The sequence below is a fragment of the Amphiura filiformis genome, chromosome 17 (assembly GCF_039555335.1).
Source record: "Amphiura filiformis chromosome 17, Afil_fr2py, whole genome shotgun sequence".
NCBI classification, from domain to species: Eukaryota; Metazoa; Echinodermata; class Ophiuroidea; order Amphilepidida; family Amphiuridae; genus Amphiura; species Amphiura filiformis.
In genome coordinates, this window is record NC_092644.1 from 23,370,168 (window position 1) to 23,386,692 (window position 16,525).

At 37.6% G+C, this 16,525-nt stretch overlaps 1 protein-coding gene across 1 annotated transcript; it reads left to right on the forward strand.

Annotated features, from left to right (window-relative positions):
* Positions 1-1,897: 1,897 nt before the first annotated feature.
* Positions 1,898-16,525, forward strand: LOC140137494 (serine/threonine-protein kinase PLK1-like). Its single transcript, XM_072159211.1, has 12 exons — positions 1,898-2,162; positions 5,256-5,363; positions 6,458-6,574; positions 7,193-7,410; positions 8,576-8,671; positions 9,707-10,011; positions 10,319-10,456; positions 10,788-10,886; positions 11,272-11,425; positions 12,079-12,214; positions 12,695-12,811; positions 13,312-16,525. Exons 1-12 carry the CDS (start codon positions 2,058-2,060, stop codon positions 13,525-13,527), a joined length of 1,809 nt encoding a protein of 602 aa, XP_072015312.1. The 5' UTR covers positions 1,898-2,057; the 3' UTR covers positions 13,528-16,525.

A 16,525-nucleotide genomic window follows, 5' to 3' on the forward strand; every position in this document is an offset into this window, starting at 1 on the left:
GGGTGTGTGTTAAAAACGCCAAAATCAGGTATAAACATGGCACAGTGTCTTCGACCCTATATCTTCATGGCAGGAATCGCCATGGTAGGTTAAATCCACAGCCACGATTAGCCATTTGGTTCAAACCTTTAAAGCTCTTTTAAACTAATAATTAGTCGAGGGACATAACTAAGGCTACTCACAATAGCCGGGTAATCGATCTTGGTTGTGCGTGATTAAGCTTGTATACCCCATTGAGGTCAATGGTCATCGACTTTATACTGCCTACAGTGAGTGCAGCTGTACTACACGCTGCACGCTGTAGTCCATAACAGGACCAACGCAATATAAAATGGTCAAATTTTGAGTTCAAAGCGCACGGCCAATTTTCAAAGCGCATTCTAGCGACTATCATATCTGTTCAACACGTATTTCCAAGTTTATGAGACCAAATCTGGTTTCTTGAGAAAAAAATCATGACGGGAGATATTCATCATTTTCTAACCCGGTATCAGAAGATTTTCGTCTGATATCAAAATCGTGCATAGCAATTCACGTGTATCGATCCCGTGTATTCATTTTAGTGTCCCTTCTGCACCAAATAATTATTAGCCAGGCGGTGTCGGTGTGCAGGGTATACTTTTCCAAGCAAATACTTGCTTAGGGTACCAAGCTTTAATGGCAAAATAGGCTATGTTATTGGCTTTTATCAGAACACATCCAGTCCCGTACGCAGGGGGGTGCGACCGCGGCGAGCGTATAGCGATCAAAAAATCAGGTTTTTAACGTTTTTTTTGGTCAAAGGTCCAAATTTGGGGGGAAAAGTCCACTTTTCACAAAATCGCCGCCCCCCCCCCCTTTGGAAAAATAGTCCACTTTTTCAAAATCAGAATCAACTGAAATTTTGGGAATGAGCTTCAGTTTTCGTGGATATGTACAATGTACGGTACTGAAAAAGAATGTCATAAAAAGAGGATGCTAGGATCACGAAATACTCCTTTAGTTTACCCCTCTATCGATTTTTTGAGTAATAGCCCATTTGGTAAAAACGGAATAGCCTAAAACTATAAAATTAGGTCCTAAATCTATTTTATAAAAGTATGCAATTTTTTGGCAGACCGAGGGGAGGGGAGGGCCCTGGGGGGAGGGCGAGGTTTTTTGGGTCAATTATTTTTGGCAGGCCATTTTGAAATCCCCCGCAGACTCAATATTACCAGGGATAGGGCCTACTGACAGACCCGTAAGCAGGATTTTTTTGGGGGGGGGTGCTGATTTTGAAAAAGTGGACGTTTTTTCCAAGGGGAACGATTTTGTGAAAAGTGGGCTTTCTTCACAAAATTTGGACCCCCGTGTTTAGACCATTTTGGACCAAACAAAAACCCGTAAAAATCTGATTTTTTTTTTGCACGTTACGCCGCAATTTGTAATTTTTGGGACTTTTTGTATACTTTTGCCAATTTTTTTTTGGGTGGGGGCGATCGCCAATCCCCCACCCCCTGCGTCCGGGCCTGGATACTGCTCATCGGCTCATACTCCTTGGTATGGCACAGCCAATGGCCCTATTATTATTAATACGATAACGCCCAACCCTACAAAAAATAAACAGAACAGAATGGCTGTACATTTCCACAGTATATCGCAGCAAATACTTGTGAAATGATGCTGAAAGTTGTGGCAAGTATTTTATTTTGTTTTCAGCATAAAATGACACGAATGATGCAATGTCATGAATGTAAACAAAAGCAGTTGCACTTTTTTTACACATACATGCAAACGTCGCGAAAGAGACTACCATTTAAAGAGCCCCAATGTCAAAGGTTACAAGTTTAAAGTCCAGTACTTCAGCCAATCAGAGCAAAGGTTTTCGAGTCGATCGTCCAATCACAGCCAGCTGCCCTCGGAACCGCTGGTTTTCAAAGAACACAAATATTTGGCAAAGCTGCGATCCGAGGTGAAGTGAGCAGACGTCGGCTCGAATTTTGATTCAAATTTATGAAATTACTCGCTCGATTTTATCGTTTAATGTTGAAAACAGAATAGTGACGTGAAGAAAGTCGTCGGCAACAAAATCATTGAAAATGTCTCGGTCAACAAAGCAAGATTTGAGGGTAAAAGAAGTGCCAGATGTGGTGCTTGATCCTTCGTCGAAGAAACGCTATTTGAGAGGCAGATTTTTGGGAAAGGTACGGTTTTTATATTTACATCATTATTTTTAAGATCATACACTTTAAATAGAAAAATAAATCGGCCATAATATTAATTATATGACATATCAGTAAAAAGTGTAACTATAAAAACACGGGCGATCCTCATGATCTTGCCATTTATTTCAAATAAATGGCAAGATCATGAGGATTTAGGGTTATTTTTTAACAGGTAAATCACCCGGGGGTGCCACTCATATACCATTGCATGTTGTCATTACTGACCAGACACTTTTATTTTTCACCCAAAACACTGACATGCCCAAGGGCTGAAAGGTAACCCTTACCACTGACCTGCTATGAAAAAAGGATACCCAAATCACTGACCACAGCCATGGTGCAAACAAAGGTACCCATATCACTGACCTTACATGTCCCAATGACCCTTTTCACTGACGAAGGTAGAAAGCAATATTTACCTAGTGTATGTCCAATCCCTTTACATACAATTTCTGTTATATGAAATAGCCTGGAATATCATCCTTAACACAAAATTGTGGTCATACACAACAAACAAGCTGCAATCATTTTGCGCGGGTGACAAACAGCGATGGCAAATGTCACTTCACGATTTCCAAAAGGCATGGTTCCTGTCATATCTGGTTCAGCAGTCAAACGTATGTCGTAATCCATTCCGATTACACAGTATCTGTAGGGCCTACCTTGTACAAAATTCGTAGTCTCTACGCCCGTCTCTACGCAGCCCGCTCGGCAGCATGCACAAACATCACTGAGTTTTAATCATGGTACAAGACCGGGCACAAGACTAATATATTACACTTACAGACCCGGAAGTAAGAAGTTGTTTACAATCAGGAACGAAAACAGCGGCTGACGTCAAATGCTGGACTTTGATTTTTCATGAACCCAAAACGCCGACATATCTATTGTAAAAAGGTCCCTTTTTCCAGAAAACACCAAAATTGAGACCCTTTTCGGCGTCCCGCTGGACGTGGCCTATGCTTAAAAAAGATACCCTTTTACCGCGAAATTTTGGTCGGTGATGACTTCATTGACGGTTCAACTGGCACCCCCGGGGTAAATCATAATGAACACAACATTGAGTCGGCATTGCCAGACATGCTGTACTTCATCAACTTTATAAAAAAAACTCCCTACAAGTGCATCCAGTACAATTGTACAAAAAAATGGCCATTTCACTTGTTTTCAAAAGTTGTTGATTTTGACCTTGTTTTTTACTATAACCCAAAATTTCCCTCATTTATCGAAGCTCTTGACTCCAAAAAAAAGTCCAAAGTGTAATTGCAATAAACAGTGATCATGTTAACACTTTGAAGTCAACAATGGTCAATGTTTACATGTTCATGTGTTTAATAATGTATTGAAGAGGGCAGGGCTTCGATAAATGAGGGAAATTATGGGGCAAAAAACAGGGTTAAATAAAACAACTTTGGATGTTTTGAAAACGAAGTGAAAACAGTTGTTCTGCTATTTAATCAAATTAAGTAATTCTTGGCCAAACTGGAACACTGACTGTGAACGCTAGTGGCTCCGCGATAAACACACACAAACATGCAAATATAGCGTGGTACAGAAGAAAGTATGTACACACGCCTTGCACTGCGTACACGTACTACATGGACGCAACGCGCATGCATTGGCATGTTCCAGTTTGGCCAAGAATTGCCTAATTTGATTATACATGTCTCAAAGCAATTTAAATAAAAGCAAATTTAAAACAAATTTGTGAAATGAGAGAATTTTTTAAGGAAAAAAAATTGTGTTTTTCGAGAAATTCACCATCTTGAATAAATGCAAAATTGCGTCATGCAGTCAAACGTGCTTGGAAATTCTTGATACACAAGCGTAAATCCCCGTCAAATCGAGCGTACATCAAGCGCTCGTACTACGCGAAAGTTTTGGAGTTTGCATCACCGGTTTCCATTCAGCTCTTTTACGTCAAAAATTGGAACAAGTCAAAATAAAGCTTGTTCGAAAGGTAGGGGAGATTGGGGTTAGTTGGAACACTGGGTAAGTTGAAACATTGTATTTTTTTCTGACACAAAAAATTAATTTGGTAAAATACTGGCACCTAGTAATAGGTATTAGTAAGGGTCATCCACCAAATTAGCAACAGCACTGATGCCCCACCAGTGTTGGCTTGGGAAAGGAATATCTGTTTTTGACTTGCTGACTAATTTTTATACCCCTCAGAAAAGATGCGTTATCTCCATGTTGTTTGAAGATTCAGGGGATTATTTTTTGAGTATCATAAGCACTAGTAGTAAGTCCCAGAATAATGTTAAATAAAAGTTTTATTGTATTTCTTATTTTGTGTAATGAACTTTGAAATGTAAAAATAGGCATCGGGGTTAGTTGAAACTTTTGAGGTGGGGTTATTTGAAACGTGAAAATCGCATAGAAAAATATGGTTAAAAATTTGACTTTTTAAAAATTTGTAACATGTTTACCATTTCTTCAATATTGCTTTAATATGGTTAAAAAAGCAATAATACAAGCAAAAAGTGCACACAGAAAGTACATTTTATAATATTTTAGGCTTCTCATATTTTTGTCCATGGTGACACTCGTCACCTTGTGTCCAAAGTATTGACCCGCGCTCCCACATATTTATTTATTCATTTTTTCACACTGATTGTATGTTAAAGGGTGCCTTCAAGGGAAGTATAACCCTAACAACACAATAATAATTATTTTGAAATTTTTACAAGCCATGTTTCAACTAATCCTCACCTATGTTTCAACTTACCCCAGGGGTGGGGTTAGTTGAAACACTTTTTTCAAATTTTCAAATTGGATTATATGAATAATCATAAGCAGGTCCAATAAAATTTAAGGCTGTATTTGTAGCATGATTGTATATATATGTTTATACTGATATGGTTAGTGTTTCTTGAAAGTAATCGGTTTGCGTTAAAAAGACGATTTTGTGAAAAATGTTTCAACTAACCCCAATCTCCCCTATAATGTTTGTGTAGAAAGAACATGTGTAATGCAGTAAACATGATAAAAGGATGTCAAACACGCTTTTTTCGATGTTTTGATGTTTGATTTTCTAACACAGTTTTGATGTTTGATTTTCTAACACAGGGTGGCTTTGCAAAGTGTTATGAACTGACAGACACTGAAAACAATAAGATTTATGCTGGCAAGATTGTATCTAAACAGTTACTTGTCAAACCACATCAGAAAGATAAGGTAAGTTGCATCTGGCTTTGTTTAAAATTTGAATTCTACCACAAAACGGCAGTTTTATGTACTGTACCGTACTTAGAATCCGATTTATTTTTTCCAATTTTCAGGGGACCTAGACTAGAGCTGTTACACTTTTTTGCAATGCTTGTTTTAATAATCAAATTTGATCCGGACCTTCAGTCTATAAAGTGCACTTTTTCTATCTGGCATTTTGTGGTCCACAGCCTCGCCCCCACTTTTCTCAAAAAAGTTGAGATTTTTATACCATTGGAAACCTCCGACTACATGTTTATTTATATGTACAAAAAATCTTGCAGATTAATTTGTTTAGCACTTGTCGTCAAATTTGAATTACGTTCTGGTGTACGAGAACAAAATTACAACAAAATGGAGCAATTACGCAAAATCAGCATTCAACTGAAATGTTGGGAACAAGCTTTTTGCATGGATATCGACTGAAAAATGTTATAAAAAAGAGGATGCTAGTTTGCTGGGATCACGATAGACGATAGTGAAAGCGCCAAAAACTAGGCATAACAGAATTTTAAAAATATTTTGTTTCCTGTAACAAGCTGAAACAAGAGTCGGCAGGATTGCAGGAACAAAAATTATTTTGTGGAACAATTTTTTTTTTTTTTCAAAAAGTTGATAAAATTTGTATATGTTCAACACGTTTTTGCAAGGTCGGTCGGGTACAGGCACAGAATTAAAACCAGAGAACCAGGACTCGACCGCCATCTTGATACAGGCATGGAGCAAAAATTGGGGGTATTCGGTTTCCCTCGGAATGCACTCGAGGCATTCGTTGTCATGCAAGCGACATAGATGATGGGCGCATTTGAGAGACGACTTGATGCGACCTGCACTTGAGTACCAAGACACTACAGATGAGACGAAGAATTGTTTTCGTTCGTCTCCACAAGCACCGTCGGCAAGGACCCGAATACCCCAATTTTCTCCCCATAGCTGGCGCGATTGTATTATGCGTGGCGGTATAGGGAGTCCCGGTTCTCCTTCTCTAATTCTGTGGGTACAGGAAACAAGACTTTATGGTTTTAAATTCTAGATTTAAAAATTGAACTTTTATTCCATTTCAGATGACAATGGAGATTGCCATTCACAGAAGCCTTATGCACAGACATGTTGTGGGTTTCCAGGGTTTCTTTGAAGATGACCAGAATGTCTATGTATTGTTGGAGCTTTGTCGGAGAAGAGTAAGTAGACCTAAAACTGGGCCATTTAAAAATGATGCAAAGAAGTTTTGTGCACACATAAACTCTAAATTAAAACAATCTGATAATTATTGTAGCCCCTATGTTCTCTCAGGCTCTATAGTCATAAAAGGCAATGAACAATGTTGAAGTGAACAAATGGCATCCATAGGGCCTACATTGATTATTTCAAGATAATTGGACAAAGATTTTTTATTGACTTGCATGCACAGTTGCACACCATTGATAAAGAGTACGTTTTGTCTCAAGTTGGGAGAAATTGATCAGTGTTGACGCCGTAAAGCCAAATGTTTATAGTGCACACGATTCTAATCTGCTAATGTGAGATCCAATATCATGACATTACTCTCAACATTACACAAGAGAGACACTGCAGCCTAGGATATTGGGGTTTCCAGATAAATTAATATATTATTTTTAATATTTAATACTGCCACATTAAATTTATCTGGAAAAAACTCAATTTCGGCAAATATGTCAGTCGTATCCTTTAATTGTCCACATCATGACTTGGATCGATCAAAGGCCAACATTGTAAATTTGTAATTAAATGGAATTTTCAACATCTAATTTTGCTTCTTTTTTTTATAATTATTTTAGTCCCTCATGGAACTACACAAGAGACGCAAAGCCATTACAGAGCCTGAGACCCGTTATTTCATGAGACAAGCTATCCTCGCATGCCAGTACCTCCACAAAACCAAAGTGATTCACAGGGATCTGAAGCTAGGCAACCTATTCATCAATGATGAGATGGAGCTGAAAGTTGGGGACTTTGGGTTGGCAACGAAAGTAGACTATGATGGGGAACGTAAGAAGTAAGTTGGGATGTTTTGTTGGGTATTTTTAATTTTATGGTGGACAACTCACAAATACATGTAGACCCAAATCCTGCTACATTGTACATGTACTCTCTGATCATGTCTTAAATCCCAAACCCCAATTCTGTCATAATCCCTATCCTATTCCATACTTTATAATTAATCAAGTACCGGTAATAAAAATTATAATAATGCAAACATTTTTTTTTGCTTGTCAATGTCCCAACTTATTAGTTTATTACAAATTAAAATTAAACAACATACCAGGGACGGATTTAAGCGGTGGCCGGGGCCAGTGGATTTTAAGGCGTCGGGCCAGTAAACTTCCAACAATGCTGGCCCGGCGGCTACTAGATTTTTGAGCCTGATGTAACACTTACGAGACAAGATATCAGTGATGGTCATATCTACACGGTTTTCTGCTCTGCCTATCACTTGAAATTTATATCTTTCAATGATTTTTTGTATAATATTTTAATAATAATATATATATTCTTATTCTTGCGTTGCTAGTTGGAAATATACGCCCGCTTTTTACGATGGTAGTAGGCCTATAATATGTACTACTTAGCTCTTCCATGCGCTACATAATTATATCTGATGATGATAGCGATACTGCAAATACCGCCTAGTTTGAAACTTTTGGGACTAAAAAAGGCAGGACTGCTGACTGAACTTGTGTTAGTGACTACACTCTCTACATTGAGTACATTCAGTACAAAACTAATTTTTGCAGTAGAACATATTGAAAAAGCTGGGCCAGTAAATCATTGCAGGGCCACTAGATTTGCCATTTCACTGGCCTGGAGGGCCAGTAGAAAAGTGAAACCTAAGTCTGTCCCTGCAACATATACACCAGTCACCACATTGTAAAAAGTGCAACTATATAAGTGCTGCACCCAACTGCATGCATAACATTCTATATCAACTAGATCAGTCCATAATGTTATGAGTCTTGCCAATTCCCAATTTATCTGTAGCAAAATTTTAATAATATGATATCCTAGGAAGATCTAAATGTTAGATTAGATACACATGTATAAAAAATCTTGGTTATCATCTTTCAGGAAAGATGCATAAATCGGCTTAAATGAGACCAGTACCAAAAACAAAGAGGTTAGTTTTAAAATCAGCATTTTTTGTACATTTTATTTTTAAACAGGACACTATGTGGCACTCCTAATTACATAGCACCAGAAGTACTTTCCAAGAGAGGACACAGCTATGAAGTAGATGTCTGGTCACTTGGCTGCATAATGTAAGTATGAAGATTTTCTGCGCTTGATGATAGCGTTACACGGTACACCTCAAATTTATCTTTTTGGAATGCATGTTCTTATGTGTGCAGAATTGGAAAGCACGTTGCAACTGCAATTTTAGTTCCTCCCACAGAATTTACTTTCAATTGTCATTTTTATATCAACAAATTGTGACCATGTGACCAAATTCTGACCCTGTTACCCAAAAAGTTAAAATGAATTTTCTGTTGCTTTCATTTCGTACCACTGATTGCTTTCATTTTGTACCACTGTACGGAATGAAATCAACAGAAAAAACCTATGCCTGATACATAAGGCCCGGCAAAAAACGAGATCTCGCTTTTCACGCCGTGATTCTCGCTATTAACCAGTTATCTCGCTTTTTAAGAAAGTTTCCAAGCAGTATACTTACTATAAAAATGTTGCTTTATGCCATAAAAGTTCGTTGAATTCCATCAAATGAACTTCAACATCGGAAAAGAGTGCAGAATTCAACAGCATTGCAACCACATTGCTAGGTGCAAAAGCCATTCTTTACTTAATAAAAATGACATTTCATTGCAAATGAGTTCAAGTTTAGGCCAAATATCGTTATATTTATTGAATTATTGGAATATTTTGACTATAAAACATAATTAAAGGTCACTTTTTTGCCGTCTGACAACAAGGTAGTAAAGGAAGCACATCCTCACTGTTGTCATTGACCGAATCTGAACAACAGAGGGCTTTTTTTTATGGAATTATTTTTTATATATTTTTTTTTCGGATTTTCGTATTTTCGGGGCGTTTTTAAAGCTTCTTGTGCCATTTTCCGGAGGAAATCTCGCTTTTCTCGCTTTTCAATACTTTGGATCCCGTTTTTTACTTCAAAAAATTGTGTTTTTTGCCGGGGCCTACTGATACAGTATCAGGTATTTTCACCACTTTATATAGTACATTGAATGATCTGATATTGTCAGTACATCTAGTATGATTTAAATTTCATGTTTGTTGATCGATAATAAACACAAATGTCCCTTCCTGTATGTATTTAGGTTCACATTACTAGTTGGTAAGCCACCATTTGAGACTACTAGTCTAAAAGATACCTACAACCGCATCAAGAGGAATGAATACCACATCCCATCAGCAATCAAGCCCGCTGCTCGTAACCTGATCAAGAAGCTCCTCCAGAACGACCCCACAAAGCGTCCCACCGTACACCATTTACTAGAAGACGAGTTCTTTACCACTGGCCACCTACCTCCAAGACTACCTACTTCTTGCCTCACCATGGCCCCCAGATTTGCTCCACAAGCCAGCAGGAGACCGCCTCTCTCAGAGGTCAACAGTAATGGAGGTATGTATCAATCTTCAGCAAAGAGTGATTCCAAGAGTCGAAGTTAATTTACAAGATTAAAATTGTTATGTGATCAAAACCATTTGAGTAAAAAAAATCACTCTTGGCCATGAAAACAAGAGTCAACTCAATACCCAATTACCTGTGTACATAGTTTGATTAATATTTAAATTGAATGTTTGGCACTATTTAGAATGAAAAAGAAGTTTGGAACAACTGTTTTAATGAGTTCACTAGGTTTTTTAAAAAGTCAGGAATTTTACAAACTAATGCTATACCGTACCTGTTTACCTTTTTCCTTGTATAGAGGAATCCAGGGCAATAAAGACAGACAAAGTGAAGAGCACAGATCCCCTACAACCAGGAGCAGGAAAGCCATACAGATCATCAGACTCAAATCCCCCAAGAAAACCATCTAACAGTGATGATGACGATAGACCGGAAGGTAAGCACTAAGAAACATAAATTTGTAAACATCACATGAAAAAATATAATTATGGCCATTTTTTATGTACATTTTCGTGTTTGTGTTTCGATAAATGTTTGTGTTACATAAATGTCAATCAAACAGTCATATCTATCTGTCATGTTCAAGATGAGCTTGGTCTTTCATATGATCATCTCCTATAGATTGGAATAACAATCGGATTGGAAGAGCCATGTGATAGCCAAGCTAGATCAATTGGGTGAAACAACGGGACAAGCAGGAATGTCGTCAGTCAAGTCAGATTACTTTTTCACTCACCTTCTGTAACATTGCTTCTTTTTTTGTACAGAAATGATCACACCAAAGGACTACTTCCTATCAGATCTAATGACTCAACTTGAATCGGTTGTAGCCACAAGACCGGGAGAACTGCCAGATGCTAGGATAGGTGAGTGCAAAAAATATTTGTATTTTGGACCATGTTTTTCCCCAATTCTGGGGAACATCAGATTGATTGCAATCACAGAATTTAGAGAAAGAGACCCGGGACTTGACCGCCATCTTGATACAGGCATGGAGCCAAAATTGGGGGTGTTCGGTTTCCCTCGAAATGCACTCAAGGCATTCTTTGTCATGCAAGTGCAACATCGCATGATGGGCGCATCTGAGAGACGCATTTGATGCGACCCTCTCGCAATACCAAGACGCTAAAGATGAGATGAAGAATTGTTTTAGTTCGTCTCCGTAATCTTGTTAAAAAATGTAAGTCGGTTTATATTGTAATACTTTTGATGGCATGTTGTTGATTACATTTCAATGTACCTCTTTTGTAGATGAGACTGAAGATCCTGCAGCTGTACCAGTCCTATGGGTCAGTAAATGGGTGGACTATTCAGACAAGTATGGTCTAGGTTATCAGCTCATTGACGGCAGTGTAGGGGTATTATTCAATGACACCACAAGACTAATACTGCTAGCAGATGAACAGTAAGTTGTTTTAATATATCTACAGGTAAATTGGGTAATTCTTGGCCATGTTCGAACACTCCAGAACGCTAGTGGCTCCACGATAAACACTTGCGCACATAGCACGGTAAAAATGCATGCATTTGCCTTATATTACGTACACACTTAGTACGCTACATGGACACAATGGGTATGTTCGAGCTTATAGCCAATAATTACTTAATTTACCTGTATTCAACCTTGGTAGTCATTGTTGATAAGCGTAAGCCACCAGAAACAAATTGTTCGATCTTTGGATCAACCGTCAATGCTGCTTCGATGCTTGTTATTAATATCAACTAATTAATCCGAATTAAGGCTGAATTTATATTGCTCAATATCACTACAGGCACAAATTACTATTTTATCACAATTAGGTAACAATTTAGTAAATTAATTGATTTCATAAATAATAAGAATCGACCGATCATCGATCAAAAGATCAAACTAATTTGTTTCTTAGAGCGGTGAATGAGTATCAAACTAGGGAAATTGCAGGTTTGGGAATAATTCTGATATACCTTGCACACAAGTATTTCACCCTAACCCTGAAATACAGGGTGCGCAGGGTAAACCAGAATTGTACCCAGGTTTGAATAAGATAGTGAACCTATGCTCTTTTTGTTTCTGTACAGGAGCATCTCATATATTGAACGTGATGGCAAGGAACATTTCTACACACTGACAAGTTATCCCAATGATCCCAACTTGAAGAAGAAGGTCACCCTACTCAATTATTTCCATAGCTATATGAGTGAACATCTCCTCAAGGTGAGTTTCAGCAATATTTATCTATATTGGCAATTCTAGACAAAAATCCCATTCTTACTATAGGCTAATTGCCTATTGCATGGTTCCGCCATGATGCAAGGAGAGCCTTGAACTGGCATGACATGAAAGAAAGAATTACATATTAGCATACGCAATGTTTAATATATGACTGGTTCAATTCCCATTCATGCATGCTGCCAGATTGAGGCTCTCCTCGCACATAGCAGAACCATGCAATGGGTGAATAACTGGCAACAAGTAAGTTAGTTATGCTAACAAGTAACATGTTAATGCCGACGGACAGACAAAATCGGATTTATTCATCAGCAAATTTTAAAAGAGGAGCTTGTATGATGCCACTTTGTTTTTTGTAAACTGATCCATACGCACAAACAACAAACTTATTATTTACCATCTTTTGTGTTCATCTTGATTTGAAATCTGGTATATTTTTATATTTGTTTGAATTTTTGTTCTTAGGCTGGTGCTGACATGGCTCCACGTGAAAGTGACAACATCTCTCGTCTACCCTTCCTCAAGACTTGGTTCCGCACAGGAAGCGCTATAGTGCTACATCTCAGCAATGGAACAGTGCAAGTAAGTTAACCTCCCCTTTTGGAGAAGTTCCTGTGGCTTTTTCAGTTGCTCAAATTTCCTATTTTTTATAAGCCTGTTTTGGAGCATTTCTGCCAGATTTTATATGCTTTATCTTGGTTTCATTTTTCCTTGAAAATGTTTTCATTGAAAAATATACATATTTTCATCAGGCATGAGAATTTTTAAGTTTGAACCTGAATTTCACACACTGCAGGTTTCAGATTTTTCCATGAAAGTTCATTCTCATACCGGCAATTCACTTAATCCATGCAACTATCACCAAACCTTATTTCTTGCCATCTACAATTATTATAGACATGGCAGTCTAAAACATTATCAGATTTAGCATCACGTTGCACTGCTGCTTCAACAATTTTGTCTTGGTCATAAAGTATACAGAATTGGGTGCGGGTGCAGGCTTATATAGCCACTAGGTTTGTTGTATTGAGGCATTTACTAATTGTCATCCATCTTTTCAACTTTACTCTCCCAACAAACAGGTGAACTTCTTCAGAGACCACACTAAGATAATCCTGTGTCCCATCATGGGGGCTGTGACATACATTGATGAAACAAGCAAATTCAGGACCTTCCGATTCAATCTCATCGAGACCTACGGCTGTACCAAAGAGCTCGGCAAGCGACTCACGTACGCACACAACATGGTGGATAAGTTAATCAAGAAATTAAGTGGCAAGGCTCCAAGTCAAAAGTGAACAGTTCATTAAATATTAGTCATCAATGACAAACGGTACATTGTGCAGCTGCAGTGCTAAAATTTGTCTGCTGATGCTGCAAGCATTTGTTTTCTAATGCATTTGACTTATGACTTGTGCCATACTTTACACACAGTACTTGGTGGTTTTACCATCCTATATGTATCAGTTTTATCTAAGATACGTATACAAAGACTTGAAATAATCGCTGGCTTTGGTCCAGTGCGAATCCACTCTTGTGACTGTACTTGCTTGTAACATTTATACAAGTAAATTATGATAATCATACCTGTCAACTGTAACAAATGTCCTGTAAGCCAGAATTTTCTGGATGGTGTCGGGCTTGACTTCGATGCATCGGGCTTGAACACAAGAATGGAAAGGCATATTCGTATTGTATGGCCTACTGTTTTCCAGCCAAAACATTACAATGAAGAAGAGCGGCAGAGCCTATATACTTTGTACATGAAATACTTTGGCGGGAAGACAGTGTTCTGTATAATATGATATTGCCATTGGCCAATTGAAATCTGTGCAAACCTGTGCACATGTAACAGACATCCAGTGTTTTCTGGCACTCATTTTAAATTGGTTGTATTGTAATCTATATAGATCATGAGAACAATTTATCGCATTTCCATCATAATCTACAAATTATAAATATTGGCATGTAAATACCATGTATTATATTACTATTGTAAATAAAATTGTAAAAAACCTTGTACAGAGACTGGATTATGGAGAAGTACCAGTGGTGACTACAACTCCAGTAACAATATTTAAGTGCTGTGCATTGCCATCACAAGTTAACTGTATTTCTGAGTAACAATATGAGTGCTATGCATTAATTGTAATCACATGTGAACTCAAGTACTTGTATTTCCATGCTTGAGCTACAAATTATTGCTCTCTTAAGAATTTACAAGGGGAACTCTCAGGTATTTTTAAGTAATTCTTGGCCAAGGTGGAACAAACCTGTTGCGTCCATGCACATAGCATACTAAGCGTGTACACAGTACAAGGTGTGTGGATGTAATCTTCTGGACTGTGTTGTACGGGTATGTTTATCACAGAGCTATAAGCATGCCAAGTATTCCACCTTGGCCAAGAATCATTTAAAAGCCCTAGAGTGATTTTTACACAAACACTGGTTTCGCTGTACTACCACCACTTTCAACTTGGGCATGCTGTGTGATTGGCTGTGTTTTTGTTTACTGTGGTTGTGCATGATCAGTGTTTTTTGTAAAAAGTCCCTCCTGAAAAGGTCTATTCAGAAGTGTTATTTGGTTAAATGCTAAATGTGATCTTCTCACAGTGTGAAATACTTTACAGAAGAAATGATGAGTCTTGTAGTTAAGGATTGCTTTATTATAATTTATTTAATCAAGTCCCTTCCTGCAACATGGGCCTTAATTGTGTGTAGTAAACTAGAATTTGTTTTATTTTGCAATTCATGTATTTTGTCAAGTACATTATGTGAAAATGATTTTCATTTTTTACCATAAAATGTTGATGTCTCATTGGCCTTTGTAAACTACAGTGAGATCCAATAAATAGTACCCATCAATCATAGAATGATACGGTGTAAAAAATGGGGAGTTCACCAGGCCTTGTCTTTTGAAAATTGTTGGCGAGTGACGAATTACTCTCCTCAAAACTTGTAAGGCGAGCTGTAGGCGAGTGATTTTAATCACTTGTATAAGTTGTATAGTATTACACCAAATGTAGGCGGGTGATAAAAAGCTCTCCTCAGCTTCATTTTAGGCGAGTGATGACTCTCACTCGCCTCAAAAGACAAGGCCTGGTTCACAACAGCTATGTTCCACTATGGCCACAATTTATTTGAAATTTAATACTGAAGGAACCAGGATAATCCAGGATTCCCTTGACAAAATTAGTGGTTAAAGCATCTAGCGCCCAATTGCATATTGCTGCTACATGCGCAATCTGACATTTTGCAAGTAAATGCTGACAGAGTGCATACACCACCTAAAATGAATGCTGCTTCATAGTTCAGGAATGGTCACTCAAAAGCTAGCTTTATTTGATAAAGCTGGTACAAAACTAGACAAACTGCTATTTTTGCTGCACACCAATTTGATGTTTAGTAGTTACCTTTACATTATTTCAGTACTATGACCCATGTATTAAGTATCTATGGCAACTGGTAGCTTTACATGTTTATGACAGTAATGCTGTTCAGTGTAAGGAAATTGGAAGTTAAATTTTTATTTTTTCTGTAGTTTGGGTATGCGCTGGTGATCGGCACACACCAGACCACAAAAGAAATGAAAAATTAACTTTAACATGCACAATTGTCTGTGGTGCAATAACTTTATGAGAAAGTTCTGGAAAATACCTGTACCCACTTAAATTTTTATTTTGTACATGGTATCATTACACGGTATCAATACACAGTATCATAACCAATTTGGCATTCAAGCAATGTTTTGGTAGAATGTTATGTTGGATTCCGGGGTTGGATTGAGTCGCAAGCAAGAATTAGACTAAGCATTGTCGGGTTATCCCCATGCATGACTGTATAATGTGCATAGCTGGAGAAGATCCTGCACAAGTTAAGTCAACTTGACATTATGTCTAATGGCAATGGTAACGTGTTTAGTTCTATACACCTTTCAAATCAACATCGGAAACATTGGAAAAACCCAAGTCAAATGCACCAGGTGCGTACGCAGCGTAAAATGCACATTATGGTTTGAACAACCAACTAAAATGTTGACCCAGAATATTATAAACTGGGTCTTCATAAATAGCAGCTGTCTTCGGAAAACTTTGATTTGAAAAGGTGTAGATTATGTAGATATTGCCATTGCACATCATGGATTGTTACCCAACCTATTAATCACTTTCTAGAGATACAATGACATTATTAATCATTGATGATTGTATAAACTTATTATAAATTATGCAAAAAATTAAATGTTGACTTAATATTAAGATTCATTATTAAACTTTTGATACAGATATTTGCACTTTA